This window comes from Balaenoptera musculus, chromosome 2 (genome assembly GCF_009873245.2).
Source record: "Balaenoptera musculus isolate JJ_BM4_2016_0621 chromosome 2, mBalMus1.pri.v3, whole genome shotgun sequence".
Lineage (NCBI taxonomy): Eukaryota > Metazoa > Chordata > Mammalia > Artiodactyla > Balaenopteridae > Balaenoptera > Balaenoptera musculus.
The window spans coordinates 38,480,347-38,499,495 of NC_045786.1; the positions used below are offsets into that span (position 1 = coordinate 38,480,347).

A 19,149-nucleotide genomic window follows, 5' to 3' on the forward strand; every position below is an offset into this window, starting at 1 on the left:
GTATTTTTTGCCAAAAGAAGGAAACAAAAATACATTTGTGTGTATATTAAATACATCTAGAACAATGTATAAACAATATTTCATACTTAAAAATAAAGAAAAGGAAAATGTATGGAAGGATCTAGGTTCAATGCTAGTGCAACCTTCGCAAGCCTTGGTCTGGGGCTTCTCTCCGCCTCTCTGGGCGGGATCAGTCCGCAGGACAGGCGGAGGAGTGTGTTTCCCTGGGTATCTCCAAACCACACCCCTGAAAAATACCGAAGTCGGTTTCTCCAGTCAGTTCACGGTGTCCTGGCACACGCACGGCCTGGGAGATGGGCGCCCACTTTCTGTGAGGCCTGAGTTTTGTCCCTAGTCAGCTGTGTGTCCTCAGGTCTGTCTCAAAGCTCTCTGAGCCTCGCTTTCCTAGGTCTCCAGGATCCAACTCCCAGGCTCTCGTTATCCACGTGGGCCTTCTTCTGCGGCGCTTTACAGTTTATCAGAGGCACCTGCAGCAACAGGAGGTGGATGCAGAGACAGGAGCCCGCAAAGACTGGAGGGCAACCTCTGGTAGCTCCTCAGGCGGCGGGGGGGGGGAGCCGGACGCGCCGGGGCGAGGGCTTAATCTACCGGGCGGCAGATTCGGGTTCAACGAAAGGCAGTATTTTTACCCATCAGAATTGCCCAGGATGAAGAGAGGGAGGGGGTTCCCTTCAAACGTGAGTCTCTGTTATTCCCACGTATCAGTTTATTTAAAATCGGGGTTTCCGCGTAGGATGCCCACCCGCCCCCCCACTCTACCAGCGTGGGGGTGTGAGCGCGTAAGGTACATTTTAGAAAAGTACCACCACTCCCGCCCCCAGGGGAAGCAAGGGAGCAATTTCAGTGGGACATACTGGGTGTGGGGGTAGTTACTTCGGCAAATCTTGGTGTTCCCAGACTTCCACGTGGGGTGGTAATCAGCGACAGCATTTTGTAGTATTCCGGTACTTAATTCCGAAGAAGGAATGAGCCAAAAATGTTGAGATACTTTCGCGACCGCGGCAGGACTCGAACCTGCAATCTTCTGATCCGAAGTCAGACGCCTTATCCATTAGGCCACGCGGCCGCCCGATAGTTGAGGTTCTTTGGACAATCTAAAAAGTATTATTACCGCCCACCGGCTTGCCCAGGACCAATCCACCTGCTTCTTGAGCAGGGGAGGTTGGACCTTGGTTCCCAGAGTTCCGCAGGGAAGGCCCACCCGGAAGTCCTTCCTCCCCACCCCACGGGCGGACCGGTCCACTTTTGGCTCTCCTATTGGTCGCGCTGGGAGTCTCCCTCTTGCCTCTCGGGTAGCCGCGGGAGTGAGCGGGGCGCAGACGGGAAGTTGAGGCTGCCAGCGAGGCGGACTGCTCCGGTGCAGGCCACACGCCACCCCGAGGCTGCATAGGCCGCGCGGAGGGAGACGCCGCGCCGCCGGCCTGGGGTCGGGAGCCGCAGACCAGGAAGCACCGGGCGGACTGAGGTTTCCGGCGGGTTCGGCGTTGGGGGGGAGGCCGGGTCCCTGAGCGGCGGCGCGGCCCCTCCCTCTCCAGTCAGGGAGCGAGGCCCTGAGCTGGGCGGAGGCTGGTCCCAGGGCGCACCGCGGCGCGGCCGCCGGGCTCAGGCTAGCGGTCGGTTGGTCGGACGGCCGGGAGCGCGGGGGCCGCTGCCGACGCCCCCTGCAGGGCGCCCTCGGCCTGCTGGGCCCGGGCCCGGGCTCGGGCGTGGGTGGGGGCCCCGCGGGACGGCGGCCCACCTGGCGGGTTCGAATCCGGGCGCTGTCTCCTAAAGGCGCTAGGCCCTCGGGCTACGGCGGTCGCGATAACGGCAGCCACCATTTGCCGAGGGCTTGCCGAGGGCCGGGCCGCGCGGCGTGTTCGCCCTGTGTCACCCAAACAGCAGCTCTGTATGACAGGTAGAATCCGTAACCCCATTTTACAGAGTAGGAAATGGGGGCCTAAGGAGCTTGCCCAAGGTCATACGTCTCGTAAGAGCCAGAGCCGGCATTCAAACCCGCGTTCTTCTATCCAGAGTCTGCTCTCTTAACCACGGCCGTCAACCTTCCCTGGTGAACTTACGTGAACCTCAGTTTTCCTCAGGAGGGGTATTGCTATTTCCCATGGTTGTCTGATGATTCACTGAGAAAATGTACCTAAAGGCGCCTGGCACAGTGCCTGGGCCGCAGAAAATGCTCAAGGAATGATGGCTGTTAATATCACACATGTTACGTGTGTAATTAGTAACACTATATCATCTGTCTCCTTTAGGATTTGTGGGTGGAAGGCAGGCATGGTCAGAACCATTTCACTGACAGGAAAACAGAGACAGGACGTGTCTCTCACCACGTCTCTCAGCCAGTAGAAGCTGCCAAGCTGGAGCCCAAAGCCAGGTGTGCTGACTCCCAGCGGGGGGCTCCCTGCACCAACCATGAGCCGCCTGCTCTGGAGGAAGGTGGCCGGCGCCACCGTCGGGCCAGGGCCGGTTCCAGCTCCGGGGCGTTGGGTCTCCAGCTCCGCCTCCGTCCCCGTCCCCAGCGACGGGCAGCCGCAGCCGCAGCCGCCGCCAGTGCCGTCCTCGGAGGGCGGGCAGCTGCGGCACAACCCATTGCACATCCAGATGCTCTCGAGAGGGCTTCACGAGCAAATCTTCGGGCACGGCGGGGAGATGCCCGGCGAGGCCGCGGTGCGCCGCAGCGTCGAGCACCTGCAGAAGCACGGGCTCTGGGGTCAGCCGGCCGCGCCCTTGCCCGACGTGGAGCTGCGCCTGCCGCCCCTCTACGGGGGCAGCCTGGACCAGCACTTCCGCCTCCTGGCCCAGAAGCAGAGCCTGCCCTACCTGGAGGCGGCCAACTTGTTATTGCAGGCCCAGCTGGCCCCCCGGCCCCCGAACTGGGCCTGGGCGGAGGGCTGGACCCGGTACGGCCCCGCGGGGGAGGCCGAACCCGTGGCCATCCCCGAGGAGCGGGCCCTGGTGTTCGACGTGGAGGTCTGCTTGGCAGAGGGAACTTGCCCCACATTGGCGGTGGCCATATCCCCCTCGGCCTGGTGAGTATGGGCGGGGGTCAGGGGACTTGAGCACACGTGGGGGGCCCAGCTTAATAGTTTGGTGAGCTCCCACTATGTGTCTGGTGGGCGGATTTCCAGGGACTGTGGACTCAGTGGTGAACTAAAACAAGCTTGACCCCAGCTTTTACAGACCTTACTTTCTGGTAGGAAGGTATGGGTAGTAAACAACACCCAAGCAAATGTCACGTGGTGATAGGGGCTGTGCAGAGAATCACAGTAGTGTTGAACTTGAGACTGACTGGGAGACCACTTGAAATCACCTTGATTTGGTGCCTTCCCCCTTTCCCTAGTAGCTTCCTGAGAAGTTAGTCCAAGACATTTGAACAGTGTTTCCGTTTGGGGATGCTTTTGGTAATTTTGGGCAGGAGAAAGCTCCTTTTTGCGGAATGTCCCAGGCAGTATAGGACACTCAGCATCCCCAGCTGCTCCCTTAAATGCCAGACCAAATCCCACCCCCCCGCCCGACCCATTTCATTGTTTCCAGATACCCACTCCCCTCAGGTAACACCCCCGTGACCACCCCCAGTTGGGAAACTGCTTCCTTCCCCCAGCCTTCCAAGCAGGCTTGCAGGCATTTTTGTCCCCCAAAGGTATATCCGATCTCTCTTTTCTTTTTTAATAACTTTCTAAGTGCTACCCAAGTTTCTTTTTCAAACAATGATGGCAGTACTGTTTCTCCCCTTTTTTATTCTTCATTCCAGGATTAAAATACTATTTACAACCTTAATGCTTTCAGGCATGGCCAGCAAAAAAGTTGGCAGTTTCTTTATTCCTATTGGAAGCTACATCTTTGTAAAGAAAGCTGCGAAATGTTAAATATGCAGTTGAAAATGGTGAAAACATGGCTAAATAGATAAGGTAGGCATTAACGGCTGAAAAGAGCAAAACTAGATGATTCCTCATTGACTTAGTTCCAGTTAAGATGAGAATCTCAGTGCTTACTGTGTAACTTGATGGTCAAAATAGAGGGAATACTGTCCATCATTTGAGGAAGTAAAGTAGACTGTGGTGGCTGAAAGGAAATTAGGAAACCAGTGACAAGAAGGACTTGTTTTTTGATCTTTTGGTCATTCTTGGCCAATTTCCCTGAAGTCCCCTTTTTCTTTTCCTCCTTCTTCCTCTGCTAATTTTTCATCTCTTTCTCTCCCTGTCCTTCCCATCCTCCTCTCATTCTCATTGCATTCTTGCCGGTGGTACTGGGGGCACTGTGCAGTTTGCCTGGCGGCAGAAGCCGTTGCTGAGGACTGGGCTCATGCTGGGGCCTTCCTTTTGGGAGCCTGACTGTGGGGGGGTGGGGGGTGCCAGATGGGGCCCTGACAGCAGTCCACTTTTAACCTGGGCACATCCCTGCCGCGTGGCTGCGTAACATCAGGTTCCTGAGCAGCCCGCGGTTTCCAGTGGGAGGGAGAAGCCTTGGATGGCCCAGAGGGCAGCTTCCCGAAGGCTGCTGGTAAGGGCTTTGGTCATCAGACCAGAGGGACATTACACAGGCTGTCAACACTGATCTAAGATTCACAGGAAAAGTGTGTTAACGGCATTGGTTCTGGCTCATCTTAAATTTGCCAGAGGTGTTTGCATTTTGGCTTTCTTCTTTTTTTATCACAAATAAATTTAACAAGATGGTTCTCATGTACAGCTGCAGACCCGGATCTTGACACCATTCTGGCTTTTTATTGCAACTAAAGTCCCTGTCATCACCACAGCCTCAAATATTTGACATCCTTCAGCCTTTTCTTCTGTGTTGTGTTTGAGGGCTTTGACATGTTGAATTGAAAGGGGAGGAGGTTTCAACTTGAGCCCCTGAGTGTTTTCCCATCATTTGGAGTGTGAGTTAGATTTTACCACGTTTAACACTAGGAACCTCTTTTTGCTGGTAACCCCTTCCCCCAAAGAAACTAGTTTTATGTTTGTTGTAACTGTTGGCGGCAGATAACCCCTCCTCCCCACCGTAAGGGAAACAGGCAGCTTGTTCGCAGCTGTGGTGGCCACACATGTGGTCTCGTCACTCACTTTGATGCTGAGTGGCCTTGACCCTTTGGCGTAATCTGTGGTTCACAAAAAGCTTTTGCTCAGTGGCCATTTCCCCACACTTAGTCTTGTGGATCTTGCGCAAACTCCAGCCTTTTCCTGAATCAGTGTCCGGCCCCCAGCAGGCAGCACTCATCCCCTGCCCCTCCCACCCCAACCCTAGCGCATATTTCCTAGCACATGTGCATACATTTCCTCCATTCCGGCACTTTCCCTGGTCTCTCACTGAGGGTGGTTGCTCAGAGAGACAGCACCTTCTATAAGGTGCGTGATTCGCTCTTTGTCCTTCAGAATCTTTCCAGTCGTCAGATGATTCATCCTGTACATGTGTGCAGCATTTGTCTTTTTTGGTTTTTTTTTTTTTTTTGCCACTTTCAATTAAAAAAATTCCACTCTGGGTTTTATTATAATTGTCTCTCTTCTTTACTAGCACTTTGAACATGAGCCATTTTGTGCTTATAGACGTGAGGGGTTGATAATGGTCATTAAGACACCTCAGAGCCGAGCACAGACTTGATGAGCCCTGGGCGTAACAAACACCTTGATGGCCCAGGCTGAATGCCCATCCGGGACACTCGGGACTGTGGCACTTAGCTCCCTTTCTCTCTGTGGAGGTTGAAAAGTAAAGAAGCTTTTGTAACTCCTCCGCGCTCCCAACACATACCCGGACAGCACCCCACCCGACCTCTAGCTCTGTGAGGACTAGGAGCACCCCGTGGTCTCCCTTGTACCCCCAGCTGCTAGTGTAGGGCCTGGCATGTGGTGGTAGGTGTGCAGTGGGGATTGTGGAGCAGAACTTGAATGCCTCCGTGCTGAACCTGCCTGCCTCTCACCTCCCTCAGGTATTCCTGGTGCAGCCGGCGGCTGGTGGAAGAGCGTTACTCTTGGACCAGCCAGCTGTCGCCGGCTGACCTCATTCCCCTGGAGGTCCCTGCCAGTGCCGGCGGCCCCACCCAGCGAGACTGGCAGGAGCAGTTAGTGGTGGGGCACAACGTGTCCTTCGACCGGGCCCATGTCAGGGAGCAGTACCTGATCCGGGTATGGTTCATGGGGCCAAATGCAGGCTCTGGCACGGGGTGGGCTAAGAGCCCTGCTCTCAGTGGCTAGGGAAGGCATTGCTTTTCCTGGCCAGTGCCTCCATCGCCTTTGTAGAAGCTACAGGGCCTCCTGTTGACCAGCCCTGCCCGTGGTCCCTGTACCCAGCTGTTCTGTCCCTAGGGTCTGCCTGGCACAGGACCTGAGTTGTCACAGGGTACTAATGGCCCTTTCTCTGTGCGGCATTTTAGAGCTTAGCCTGGGTCTTTGGAGGCCGTGGGCTCCACAGCCTGGGCTCCCATCCTGCCTTGGCCACTGGTGAGCAGCATGAGCCTCTTAACATCCCTTTACAACTAAGGAAACTGAGCCTCAGTTTCCTTATTTGTAAAGAGAGGGAGATGGCAGAAGCTACCTCATAGGATTGTTGAGAGGGTTTGAACAGTGCACACATCAAACACTCAGAACCATAGTTGTGGCAATTCTTAATTCTGTGAAAAGTGCCCTAGGAGAAAGGCAGGGCAGGTGAGAGTAGCCTTAACCTCTAGCTGAGGGTGCTGAGGCTCAGACAGCCTTGTTGACTTGCCCAGGGCCACAGCGCTTCTGAGCGGCAGGGCTGGGGGCCGAGCCTGATAGCTTGGAAGGCCTCGTTTTGGCCACTGTGTTCCCAAGGTGCCCCTGGAGCTGTTGCTAGATGCTGGGAAGGCCTGTGTGTTGGGATTCAACCAGGCCTGCGCCTTCAAGGGTGGCTAGGGTTTGAGAAGGCAGGCCCCTCACAGGTGGAGGGACAAGCGTTGGCAAGCATGAAGACACTCTGTCTTTAGCGTTGGGAGGCTGTGGGCTGGGAGGGGAGGCTGAGGTGGGGCTGGTGGGCTGAAGTGCCGAAGCAGGAGTAGGCTGGCCCCTCAGCTGCAGCCTCTCCTCCTCAGGGCTCCCGCATGCGCTTCCTGGACACCATGAGCATGCACATGGCCATCTCAGGGCTAAGCAGCTTCCAGCGCAGTCTGTGGATGGCAGCCAAGCAGGGCAAGCACAAGGCCCGGCACCCCACACAGCGAGGCCAGAAATCCCAGAGCAAAGCCAACGGCCCAGCGGTGAGAGCACACTGGGGGGGGACCCCGTCCCCGGCCTGCCTGTCTGGCTTGAGACCGAGCTGATCTGCCATGTCCCTTGCTCTGGCCTCCAGATCTCATCCTGGGACTGGCTGGACATCAGCAGTGTCAATAATCTGGCAGACGTGCACAGCCTCTACGTGGGGGGGCCTCACTTAGAGAAGGAGCCCCGCGAGCTGTTTGTCAAGGGTAGCATGAAGGACATCCGTGAGAACTTCCAGGTATGGTGGTGGAGAGGGGCTCTGGGGACATGGGCTGTGGCAGACCCCTAGCGACCCTGGGGAGCGTAGCTGCCAGACCTGACCCTGAGAGGCCCGGTGGTGGTAGTGGGATGGCTGCCCACCCAGCGCCTTCCTGTCGCCTGTGCCAGGACCTGATGCAGTACTGTGCCCAGGACGTGTGGGCCACCTATGAGGTTTTCCAGCAGCAGCTACCGCTCTTCTTGGAGAGGTGAGGGAGAGCCCCTCTGGGAACCCATGGGGGTCAGTGGGTTCCTGGTACCCAGGCCCACCGTAACCAGGTGGTGCCGGGCCTTTCTCAGGCTGGGGGCCTTAGCCTTTCTGGGCTGAGAGCTTGGAGCCACTCTGTCCAGTGGTGCCCCGCTGGGCCTTGGACTCGGGGGTTTCTACAGTGCCCTGGAGGGGGGCACTGAGGCTGTGCTTGTTTCATGTGCGTGGTCCTGGTTTGCTAAGCACCGTCTCTGAACCCAGATCCTGAGCCAAGGACTTCGCATCCGTCTTGGTTATGTTTGCTAGTGAGTCAGTTTTATGATGTGGTCAGAGTCATAAGTGTCAGCCAGACCTGGTTCTAATCTTGATTATCCTATCCAACTCATTTGACCTTGGGCAAGTTACTTGGTTTCTCTGAGCCTCAATGCTCTTATCTGTGAAGCATACACAAATATAGTTGCGAGGTTCTTGTATGATCTTTTGTGTGTATGGGGTTGTAGCACAGTGCCTGGCGCTTAGCCATTACTCAGCAAATGGCAGCCATTTTCATTTTTGTGATCTGTCATTCCCCCATTACCCCTGAGGATGGAATGATATTATTCCCATTTTATAGACGAAGGAACTTAGGCTCAGAGAGATGAAGTGACTTACCCAGGGTCTCATGGCTGGGAAACGGTAGAGCTGGGGTTTAAACCCCTGTCTGTCTGACGTGGGTGGTTGGGTTGAGGATCGCCAGGCTGGCCCAGGGATTGAGCCAAAGCCTTGCCTCCTGTGGTCATTTATGGCAGCCCTGGTGTTTGTCCTCAAGGTGTCCCCACCCGGTGACTCTGGCTGGCATGTTGGAGATGGGTGTCTCCTACCTGCCCGTCAACCAGAACTGGGAGCGTTACCTGGCGGAGGCACAGAGCACCTACGAGGAGCTCCAGTGGGAGATGAAGAAGTCGCTGATGGACTTGGCCAATGATGCCTGCCAGCTGCTCTCAGGAGAGAGGTAGCCAGGCCTTGGGCGGGCTGGATCCCCCTGCAGGGGGTGGGCAGGTGGGAGGGCTGGCCTTCGGCTTGGCCTTAGCCCTGCCCTGGTGGACTGGCTGTGCAGGTACAAAGAAGATCCCTGGCTCTGGGACCTAGAGTGGGACCTACAGGAATTTAAGCAGAAGAAGGCAAAGAAGGTGAAGAGGAAGGAGCCGGCCACAGCCAGCAAGTTGCCTGTCGAGGGGCCCGAGGCCCCTGGGGATCCCAAGGATCAGGAAGGTGGGGAACATGGGCGGGAGGTGGGGCAGGGATGGACCCTGGGAAGGTCCTGGGACCCGGGGGTCCCTTGGAAGGGGTTGCTCCAGCCTTCCAGAGATGAGTAGGCTGGGCAGGTCTTTGTGAGAGACCCTTCTCTGGTCCTGATTGTCCTCCCCGACCCTGTGCAGACCCTGGCCCCCCCAGTGAGGAGGAGGAGTTTCAGCGAGATGTCATGGCCCGCGCCTGCTTGGAGCAGCTGAGGGGGACCACAGAGCTCCTGCCCAAGCGGCCCCAGCACCTTCCTGGGCACCCAGGGTGAGCCCTGTCTCCCTAACATGTCCAGCGGCCATCCTTACCCCTCCCTCCACCCTGGGACACCCCTATTCTGGGCCCCAGCACAGGGGGTGGTGTGCATATGGGCCCTTAGTAACCTGCTGCCATTTGTTCCTGCCATCTTCCAGTTTGCTCTGACCCCTGGGTCACTGGACTCAAGCAGTACAAGTGCACTAAGCACCTGCTGTGTGCTGGGCCTCATAGTAGCCTCTGAGAGTACAAATAGGAACATAACTCCCTTCTTTCTAGTAGCTTCTCCCTGGGAGGAGCCAGTTGTGCAGACCAGCCAGCGCAGCTGGAGTTTATATCCATCAGTGTTGAGGCAGTGCCTGACTCTGCCTGGGGAAATCAAGGAAGGCTTCCTTGAGGAGGTGACTCTTCATTCACACCCCATAGAGTGGCAGAGATGAGAAAATAAGGGCAGCCCGGGTGAACAGCAGAGTGCCAACTTTACATTTGCCTGAGATGAGGCCGCCTTAAATTTTGTGCCCTGAGTGCCTTACTTGCCTCACCCTTGTGTTGGCTCCGGTGAACAGCACGTGAGGGATGGAGCTCTGAAGGCCCTGGTGTGCCTTTAGAGCAGCGGTGGGAGGGCAGATCTACTTGCTCCTCTGGGCAGTTTCCCTGCATGAAATGGAGCTGGGGAAGGATTCCAGCCCTAGGCTATGCATGTGGGTCCTGGCTTCTGAGTAGTACAGGGGGGCTGACATAGGATCTTTCCTTCTGGGATATTCGAATTATTCTAGGGGACTCCGTGGGGGTCCTGGTTGTATCCCAGAGGGAAGGGATGGTGACTGTAGGCTGAGGTCACCAGAAAGCCTTGGGGTCTTGGAGAGTGGGTGGGGCCCTTGCCGTCATACACTGTCCTCCCCCGACTACCATGACACTGCTCTCTTCTGGCGGGGCATAGGTGGTATCGGAAGCTCTGTCCCCGGCTAGATGACCCTGCGTGGACCCCAGGCCCCAGTCTCCTCAGTCTCCAGATGCGGGTCACACCTAAACTCATGGCGCTGACCTGGGACGGCTTCCCTCTGCACTACTCGGAGCGGCATGGCTGGGGATACCTGGTGCCCGGGCGGCGGGACAACCTGGCTAAGGTGCCACCAGGCAGCGGCCTAACGTCGGCTGGGGTGGCCTGCCCCTACACGTAAGGCTCTGGCTCAGGGAGGAAGGGGCTGGAGGCTAGGGACCCCTTCCCCTTGCTGGAGAGACCAAACCCAGCTCAGGCTAGTGGAAAGAGCTCGGGTCTGAGAGTCTGGGTTCTAGTTCTTTGTTTGGTGGCTGCCTTTTCTGTCTGGGCCTCAGAGCCCTGTGGGGCTGAGGGCGTGGTGCTTGGAGTGGGTGAGATTGAGGCCCTGCTCCTGGGCCTGGCAGCCCAGCTGCCCTCACAGGAGTGTGCAGAGGGAGGGCTGTTGGAAGTGACAGGGGGGATGAGCTTTGTCCCCCTTTTTTTAGTATAATTTATTGAGCACTGATTATACTCTGTGTTAATAAACCTTTTACAGTGCTTCCCTCGTTTGTTACCCAGGCAGTCCCATGGTTATCTTCATTTTAGAGTTGGCAAAACAAAGGCCTGGGGAAGTCAGTTTCTTGTCTGAGCTCACAAACCCTTGAGCTTTTGACAGGCAGGTGTTGGGGAGAAGCCATAGCACTTGAAGTGGCCCAGAATTGAGAGTCCTGGCTCTGCGGGGCAGCCTGAACCACCCGTGGGGCCTTAGGACAGAGGGGCAGGGATCAGCCTGCTCCTTTGAGCTGCAGGATGGATGAGCGGGCAGGAGCCAGCCTGGGGCAGGGCCTGGCCCTGACTTCCCACTGCTCAGCTCCCAGACCTTTTCCCCGGGGAGGTGGCGGCCCTGGGGAGAAGCGCTTAGATTTGAGTCAGCCCAGGCCTCGAAACCCAGCCTGCCACCATTGTGCTGTCGTTTTCAATTTGTCACTCCCTGTCTGTGAACCAGGGGAAGTGCTGTCCATTTCCGCCTCAGAGCTGATTCTGAGGCTAAACGGAGGGAATCGCGGAAGGCCCCCAGCGAGCTGCCTGGCCCGGAGGGGGCACCCGGTAATCAGAGGCTGCTGCTGCTGTTCTCTGCGCAGAGCCATCGAGTCCCTGTACAGGAAGCACTGTCTTGAGCAGGGGAAGCAGCAGCTGGAGCTGCAGGAGGCAGACCTGGCTGAGGAGTTCCTGCTCACCGACAGCAGTGCCATGTGGCAGACGGTGAGGGCGGGCTCTGAGCCTGAGCTCTGGGGAGGGGGCTCTGTTCCCTCTAGGAAGGGGCGGCCTTTTGGGTGGGGGCGGGGTGCCGGATGCGCTCAGTTGCCCCCCCCAGGCTGTCCTGGGCTGTCTGCGTGTCGCAGGGAGGGGTGGTGGATTTGGGCCAAGCCAGCCCCCTGCTTCACTTCCTTGGTACCTGGGCCCATCCAGGTGGAAGAAATGGGCTGCTTAGAAGTGGAGGCCGAGGCCAGGATGGAGAACTTGCGAGTGGCAGTTCCAGGTCAACCCCCAGCTCTGGTGAGCTGGGCACCTGCTCAGGGGTTGTCTGGGTGGGTGTTGGGTGGCAGGGCCCTCCTCTTGTGCCCAAGTAGCTCTTTCCCCCCAGAGAATTCCCAGGGTCTTGGGGAGCTGGGAGATGGCTGCCCTGCCTTTGGGTGGCCCCATACTTGTTGGAGGCCAAGGAGGAAGCCTGAGACCTCATAGCCATCCTGTCATTTCCCAGCTTACCTGCTCGCCATTTCAGGCCCTTTTCCCACCCCCTACCCCATGGCCCTCGCTGAATGCAGGTGCTGGAGCAGGGCCTGATCTAGGTGTGTGGCCCCCACAGACTGCTGCTGGCGGCCCAAAAGCCAGCCAGCCAGCTTATCACCATGGCAACGGACCCTACAATGACGTGGATATCCCCGGCTGCTGGTTCTTCAAGCTGCCTCACAAGGTGTGTGTCCTGGTTCATGCCTGTTCTGTGGTGTCCTCGCTGTGCTCAGGGAGCACTGTAGGCCTCCAGAGTGACTCAAACAAGGAGACTCCCTTTTTGCAGGAATGCTGGTAGTAGTGGCGCAGAGTATGATCTCAGACAAATGTTGCCATCTCTCTGAGGCTTTGTCTTCCTTCTGAAAATTGGGTGGTGAGGGGCATGGTGGTGGAATTAAATGACACAGGGCATGTCAGGTGTCTAGTGCCACATCTGGTACATGATAGGATCTGTTGACTGATGACTGTTACTGTGAGGGGAGCTAGGTTTGTTTGTGTCTGTGTGTTAGTGCCCGTGTGTGCGTGTGTGTGTGTGCGCACGCGCTGCAATCGGGGATTTGCCCCAGACCTCTCTGCTTGAGGTTCTGGGCTCAGTGTTGGGCAGAGCCCAGGCACACAGGGCATCAGTTCCCCAGCTAGGGGTCTGCCATGTGCCTCCAGCCCCTGCTTCTTTTGCTCTTTTCAGGATGGTAACAGCTGCAATGTGGGCAGCCCCTTTGCCAAAGACTTCCTGCCCAAGATGGAGGACGGCACCCTGCAGGCTGGCCCAGGAGGTGCCAGTGGGCCCCGTGCCTTGGAAATCAACAAAATGATTTCTTTTTGGAGGAACGCCCATAAACGTATCAGGTGGGTCACCGTGGGAGGGCAGAGACATGCTGTCTGTCTGTGCCTCTGGCCGGGTTACTGCAGTCTTGGGATCCCTTCCCCTGCCTCCCACCCAGGGGCCCCTGACAGCCTGTGCTGCAGTGGAGGGACAGCCTGGTCTAGAGGCCTGGCTGCTTGTGGTCCTGGTGCCATGGGACCGTGAGCAAGACTCGTTCCCTCTCCAGCTGCAGTTTCCCTGTTATGTAAAAAGAGTGGTACTGTAGGACTTTGGCGGCCCCTCCCAGCTCTGCGGCCCCTTCCATGGAGGGCTAGTAACCTGTAAGCTCTGTTGGGGCCTGGGAGTGGGTCCTGTAGGCTGGGAATGGCAAATGGATCGAAGGCTAGTTCCGAGGGGTTTGTGGCTGCCAGCGGCACACTCTTGTGAGAAGGGTGCTGTGATGGGTTGGTAAAGTCTGCCCTGAGCCTGGAAAAGGCAGTGGTGGCAGGGCTGGTGCTGGGTGTCTCATGGATACTCCAGGACGGGGGCCGAAGCTGCCTCAGATGCCTGGCCAGTTCCCGGTGGCTTATGCTCCTAGACGGTGGATGCTAGGCCCACCCTGGGTCAAGTCAGTGGGAAGAGCGTTGAGGCTGGGCAAGGAGGGGGCACAGCAGCCCCCAAAGCTGGGCAAATGAGGGCCGTGTTGTGATGGGGGATGGAGTGTGCTCCCTGTGGCTGTGCTGAGCAATCCGTCTGTCCCCACAGCTCCCAGATGGTGGTGTGGCTGCCCAGGTCAGCTCTGCCCCGTGCTGTGACCAGGTATGTCCTGGCAAGTGGTTGTGGGAACGGGAAAATGGGGGCGGGTCCTAGGACCCAAGCAAGCTGCTGAGCCTCGTGTCCTCCCCCCAGGCACCCACACTACGATGAGGAAGGCCGCTATGGGGCCATCCTGCCCCAGGTCGTGACCGCTGGCACCATCACTCGACGGGCTGTAGAGCCCACGTGGCTCACTGCCAGCAATGCCCGGGTATATGTCCTCTGCACCTCTGGTCCCGCCCTTCCTCTCCTGTGTCTAGAAGCTGGGGTTGCAGAGGGACTTTGCTGAGGAGCATGAAAAGGAACCTAAAATCTGGGTCAGGCAGGACTCAAGTTCAAATCTAGCTTCACAACTCATCCAGCTTTTCAGCAAATATGTTCTGGGCACCTGCTCCTGGCCAGACATTGACAAGGCATGCTAGGCACAGCTGTTGTGGAGTCTAGATGGGGCCGGGTATAGAGCCAGGTACGGAGCAGGGATTCTTTACCTGGAACTGTGGAGTTTGGGGCACTGCTGGCTGGCATTCCTTAAAACCATCCCCTCAGGAAGGGCTCCAGCATTCTCAGTCTAGTCAGGCTCCAGGGATGGGTGGGAGGAGTCTACTGGGATATCTAGGTCGGGTCTGACCTCACTCTTCCTGCAGCCTGACCGAGTAGGCAGTGAGTTGAAGGCCATGGTGCAGGCCCCGCCCGGCTACGTCCTCGTGGGTGCTGATGTGGACTCCCAGGAGCTGTGGATTGCAGCTGTGCTTGGAGATGCCCACTTTGCCGGCATGCATGGTGAGCAGGAGCCAGGGCTGGAGCAAAGCGGTGGCAGCCTGATGCCTCGCCGGGAGGAATATTTCTGAAGCCTGTTTTCTCACTTCTGCCTTGCTCCCCAGGCTGCACAGCCTTTGGGTGGATGACACTGCAGGGCAGGAAGAGCAGGGGCACCGATCTACACAGTAAGACAGCTGCCACAGTGGGCATCAGCCGTGAGCATGCCAAGGTCTTCAACTATGGCCGCATCTATGGGGCCGGGCAGCCCTTCGCTGAACGCCTGCTAATGCAGTTCAACCACCGGCTCACGCGGCAGGAGGCAGCTGAGAAGGCCCGACAGATGTATGCGGTCACCAAGGGCCTCCGCAGGTGAGGGTGCCTCTCCCATCCACAGCCACGTTACCCCAGGGCCTCGGGCTTGCTTTACTACCTTTACCGCCCCCTTCTTTTCTACCTCTTCCCATTACCTGAGTCCTCACCTGGCCCCTCTCCCTCCAGATCCCTGTGACCTAGTTCTAGGGTGGTTTGTCCTTGGGTTGTGACATTTGCTTGCTTAATGGTCAGTTTTCCTCATAGAGTTAAAGCTGCGCTTTTGTTATGCTGTCAGAGCTCTGGTCATGCAGAGTAAACAGTAACATGGGGTTGCAAACTCACGTGCCTACAGGGAGTGAGAGCAAGTGCAGCAGGCGGTTTAGTAGAAGACAGCTGACAGGAGAGCCTGCGGAAAACCAGAGACTTTAAACTGATTTTGACAGAGGAGAAAGCCTTCCCAGGCTTCCAGTTTGCTTCCGCCCATAGTACCTATTGTTTGCTCAGGGGCTCAGCAGCCTCCTAGGAGGGTTCCTGAATCGAGTGTGAGGGAGGAGAGGTGCCTTTACGACTTGCGTGGGTATAATATACGGTGTCTGTGTTTAATTAGCTGACCTCATGGAAAGACTAAAAGTAAGTGATAACAGTTCAGTAGTAACTGCATAAAGGCAGAAAAGGGGAGCCGAGTATTGTCCACGGAGGTGAGAGGAGGACATGGGGTTGGGGGTGGCATGCACCGTGGGCGGCGTGTGCTGGCGGAGGAGGCAAGGCAGTGACGACAGAAGAGATTGGGCCTTAGTTGTGGAAACCTTTGCTGGCCTCACAGAGGAGTCTGGACTGGGGTGGTGGGGAAACCCTGGTGCACCTTTGAGCAGGTGAGTGACGTGGCTCTGGAGCCATCGGGGGATGAGCCTGGTGATGTCTGAAGTTGCACTGAAGCTGGGAGTCTGGGGCAGTGGGGACTGAGAAGGGTCAGTCGGGCCTGGCTGTAGGTTCTGTCTTCCGTCCTCTCCCTTTCAGGGAGTAGCCTGTTCTGTCCCCACTACGCGCACCCCCCGCCCCAGTGTGGGGTGATAGCTCTTGCTACCTCCTGGACTACTACATGCCACCTGTTGGTCATGGGGCAGTGCAGTGTCTAAGGCATTAGGACAGTAATAACAGTAGTGGTTCTCGTGTTGGAGTCTGTCCTTTATTGGGCTACCCTCATGTAGTCCCCAAAATCCTGGGTTCCTGTCTAGGCTCTACCTCTTCCTGGCTATGTGATCCCACAAAGTCACTTAGCATCTCTGAGCTTTTTCCCCCTCTGAAGTGGAGCTTGTAGGGGATAGGCATGACCCCAGGGTGGTTGTGGAAGTGGAGTGAGGTGGGATTGAACACTCCTAGCCCAGGGTTTGGCATAAAAGAGGCGTTCCCGTGGGAATGACAGTTGTGACACTGCACCCCCACCCCCACCCCCACCCCAGGTATCGGCTGTCAGATGAGGGCGAGTGGCTGGTGAGGGAGTTGGACCTCCCTGTGGACAGGACCGAGGATGGCTGGGTTTCCCTGCAGGATCTACGCAAGATCCAGAGAGAAGCTTCTAGGAAGTGAGAACTGTCTGTTAAGGATGGAGGGCGGGTCTGGGCTGGCCCGGGGAAAGGTGGGATGCTTTGTTTTTAGCTCTAAGATGCTAAAAGACAAAGCTTGCCCTCTGTTTCTCGCCCCCCAGATCTCAATGGAAGAAGTGGGAGGTGGTTGCTGAACGAGCCTGGATGGGGGGCACAGAGTCAGAAATGTTCAATAAGCTGGAGAGCATTGCGATGTCTGACACACCACGTACCCCGGTGCTGGGCTGCCGCATCACCCGAGCCCTGGAGCCCTCTGCTGTCCAGGGGGAGGTATCCTACTACCCTTGGAACATGGGGAGAGGGTCGCAGGGAGGGCAGGGCTCCTGTACTACCTCCTACTCTAGTGAACTGGTATGTGGGTTAACGCTTCTCGCCTGTGCCTACCTTCCCTCCCCAGTTTATGACCAGCCGTGTGAATTGGGTGGTGCAGAGCTCCGCTGTGGACTACTTACACCTCATGCTTGTGGCCATGAAGTGGCTGTTTGAGGAGTTTGCCATTGATGGGCGCTTCTGCATCAGCATCCACGATGAGGTTCGCTACCTGGTGCGGGAGGAGGACCGCTACCGCGCTGCCCTCGCCCTGCAGATCACCAACCTCTTGACCAGGTAGGCGAGGCCCGTGGCCTCTCTGGCCTGACCATATACCAGATATGTGGGGCTTGGACCGGGCTGAGCATGATCTGAATTTTCATCCCCCCAGAAATAAATGTTCCCACTTTTATCTCTGATTTTTAAAATTTGTAGCAGTCTTAAAAAAGACTGGCCTCAACCTTTGGAAAAAATTTGTTTGGGATTGAAAGTGTCATATACCAAGACTAGATCACTGAGGTGGTGAGAACGTAGAAGCCAGGGCAGTTGTTCCAAAGAGTAGTTCTCAAATTGTGCTCCCCTCAGAACACACCTTTCTGTTGTGAAAGTCAAATGACAGAGGCTTTTCTCAACCCGTAGAAAACAGATATTTTCTTCCATTCCTAAATGTTAATTCTTAAGTGCCAGAAGTTTGTTATTCTGAATACTGACAGAAAACATTGTTAATGGGGAAACTCAAATGTGATTTTAAAAACATATTTTTTTATATATTGAGTTGTATTTTTTTGTAGTAAAATTCCTAGTTTATATGGTTGCATTAAATGATGTTACAGTTCCATGTTGCTCTGCCCCTCAGAACCAGTTTGGGAACCATGATCTATCCTGATTAATGGGTAAATAATGAATGTTTACAATACTCAACACTGTCTCCGCTGCCCTCTTAATCATCTCCTGGGGGGTTATGTTTAACAAAGCTAATGAAAGTCCTCGTATATTCAAATTCTGGCCCAATAATTGAAATTTTTGACATCAATCAATAAAGTGTACCAAACTGGAAAAAAAAAAGGTGTGTTTTGAGTCCATAATTGCACGTGAGTGTCTCAGCGGGAGGTGTTCGGCTGCTGGATAGCGGGCAGTGCTGGCCCTTCAGCTTTCTTTGCTAAGTGAACAGAGCTGGCTTGGGGGAGCCTCTGCTGTACTGATACCAGGTCATCTCTCCTGGATTCACAGCAGGGACATGACTGTGAGAGGAGGTTGGGTCTCTTTCAGGTGCATGTTTGCCTACAAGCTGGGTCTGAATGACTTGCCCCAGTCAGTCGCCTTTTTCAGTACAGTCGATATCGACCAGTGCCTCAGGAAGGAAGTGACCATGGATTGTAAAACCCCTTCCAACCCAACTGGGATGGAAAGGAGATACGGGATTCCCGAGGGTGAGCACAACACCTTTGTTCCTCCTTACTCGTAGGACGTGAGGCAGACTAGAAAGTGGTCTTGGACAACACGAAGCTTGGGGCATCAGAGGATAAGAAGTCTGCCGCTTGTGCTGTGTACTGGGCTATTTCAGTTTATAATGTGCCCTGGCTCCAAAGTGAGCATGATGCTCAAATCACAAAGGCATGTGTTTCTAGAAAGCTGTTCATAGTAAATGAAGGAATGTTTGAAACTCTGGTTTCTTCCATCTGTTCCCTTCCCTCTTCAACCACAACGGAAATGTTTGAAGATTTATTGTATAAAGTCAAAGTACATTCTTAAGTGAAAAAACTGTGCTTTGAGTGCCAAACAAGTAAATCAGAAAGCTTATTTTCTATGTGTCTAAGATAAACTTATTTTATACAAAAAAGAAAACAGATCCTCCCCAAATGTTAACATTACCATTCCTGGCAATTACTCTGAACCCTTCCGTCCTTTTTGACCTTAACATTAATTAAGCTCCTTTTCTCACTTCTGACCTGTGAGTTAACAACTCTTGAGGAAGCATCCTAACCAATTTGCACTATTTTTCAGGTGAAGCACTGGATATTTACCAGATAATTGAACTCACCAAAGGCTCCCTGGAAAAATGAAGCCAGCCTGGACCATAGCTCTGCCTGGAGGCTCTGTATTTGCTCCCGTGGAGCTTCATCGGGGCGGTGCAGGCTCCTAAACTCAGGCTTTCAGCTGTGCTTTTTGCAAAAGGGCTTGCCTAAGGCCAGCCATTTTTCAGTAGCAGGACCTGCCAAGAATGATTGCCTCTAACTGACGGTGCAATTGAGTTCAGAACCAAGATGCCAACACTGGTGCAGGCTGTGGGACAAGGGGGCATTGTTGCTTGTTGGGTAAAAAGAAAGCAGAAGCCCCAAAGTTATTAACTCAGGCATTTCATTTATTTTTTCCTTTTCTTCTTGGCTGGTTCTTTGTTCTGTCCCTCATGCTCTGATGCAGTGCCCTAGGGGAGAGAAGTAATGCTCTAAATGTGATAAGCCTGCTCGGAAGCAGTGGAAATAAAAACAAAGATCCTTTATCTTCTCATCAAAGCCTGTGTTAGTCATGCTTTCTCCCCTTTCCCACTCCTGGGA

At 55.4% G+C, this 19,149-nt stretch overlaps 2 protein-coding genes and 1 non-coding gene across 7 annotated transcripts in view; 1 reads left to right on the plus strand and 2 right to left on the minus strand.

The window, feature by feature from the left end:
* Positions 1–1,014: 1,014 nt before the first annotated feature.
* TRNAR-UCG lies at positions 1,015–1,087 on the minus strand. The gene has a single exon. It is a non-coding gene; the product is annotated as a tRNA-Arg (tRNA).
* Positions 1,088–1,301: 214 nt separating this feature from the next.
* Positions 1,302–19,094, plus strand: POLG (DNA polymerase gamma, catalytic subunit). Of its 3 annotated transcripts, XM_036842316.1 has the most exons (23): positions 1,303–1,486; positions 2,271–3,047; positions 5,939–6,134; positions 7,058–7,222; positions 7,315–7,461; positions 7,611–7,690; positions 8,498–8,680; positions 8,786–8,940; positions 9,108–9,234; positions 10,163–10,399; positions 11,344–11,464; positions 11,672–11,758; positions 12,069–12,176; positions 12,678–12,838; positions 13,560–13,613; positions 13,704–13,821; positions 14,255–14,390; positions 14,492–14,738; positions 16,142–16,264; positions 16,387–16,555; positions 16,683–16,891; positions 17,864–18,024; positions 18,599–19,094. In XM_036842316.1, exons 2-23 carry the CDS (start codon positions 2,431–2,433, stop codon positions 18,655–18,657), a joined length of 3,660 nt encoding a protein of 1,219 aa, XP_036698211.1. In that variant the 5' UTR covers positions 1,303–1,486; positions 2,271–2,430; the 3' UTR covers positions 18,658–19,094. The 3 variants fall into 3 exon arrangements, with proteins under 3 accessions (XP_036698213.1, XP_036698212.1, XP_036698211.1); XM_036842318.1 differs by lacking the exon at positions 17,864–18,024 and having other exon boundaries at positions 1,302–1,486; XM_036842317.1 differs by lacking the exon at positions 16,142–16,264 and having other exon boundaries at positions 1,302–1,486.
* FANCI (FA complementation group I) overlaps positions 18,033–19,149 on the minus strand; it is a 78,802-nt gene continuing 77,685 nt past the window's right edge. For 2 of the 3 annotated variants that reach the window (XM_036842314.1, XM_036842315.1), the window contains one exon: positions 18,882–19,019. In XM_036842314.1, the coding sequence (XP_036698209.1) occupies positions 18,957–19,019 (63 nt within the window). In that variant the 3' untranslated portion in view covers positions 18,882–18,956. Of the gene's footprint in view, positions 19,020–19,149 lie in introns of all 3 variants that reach the window. The other variant, XM_036842313.1, reaches the window with a different exon arrangement.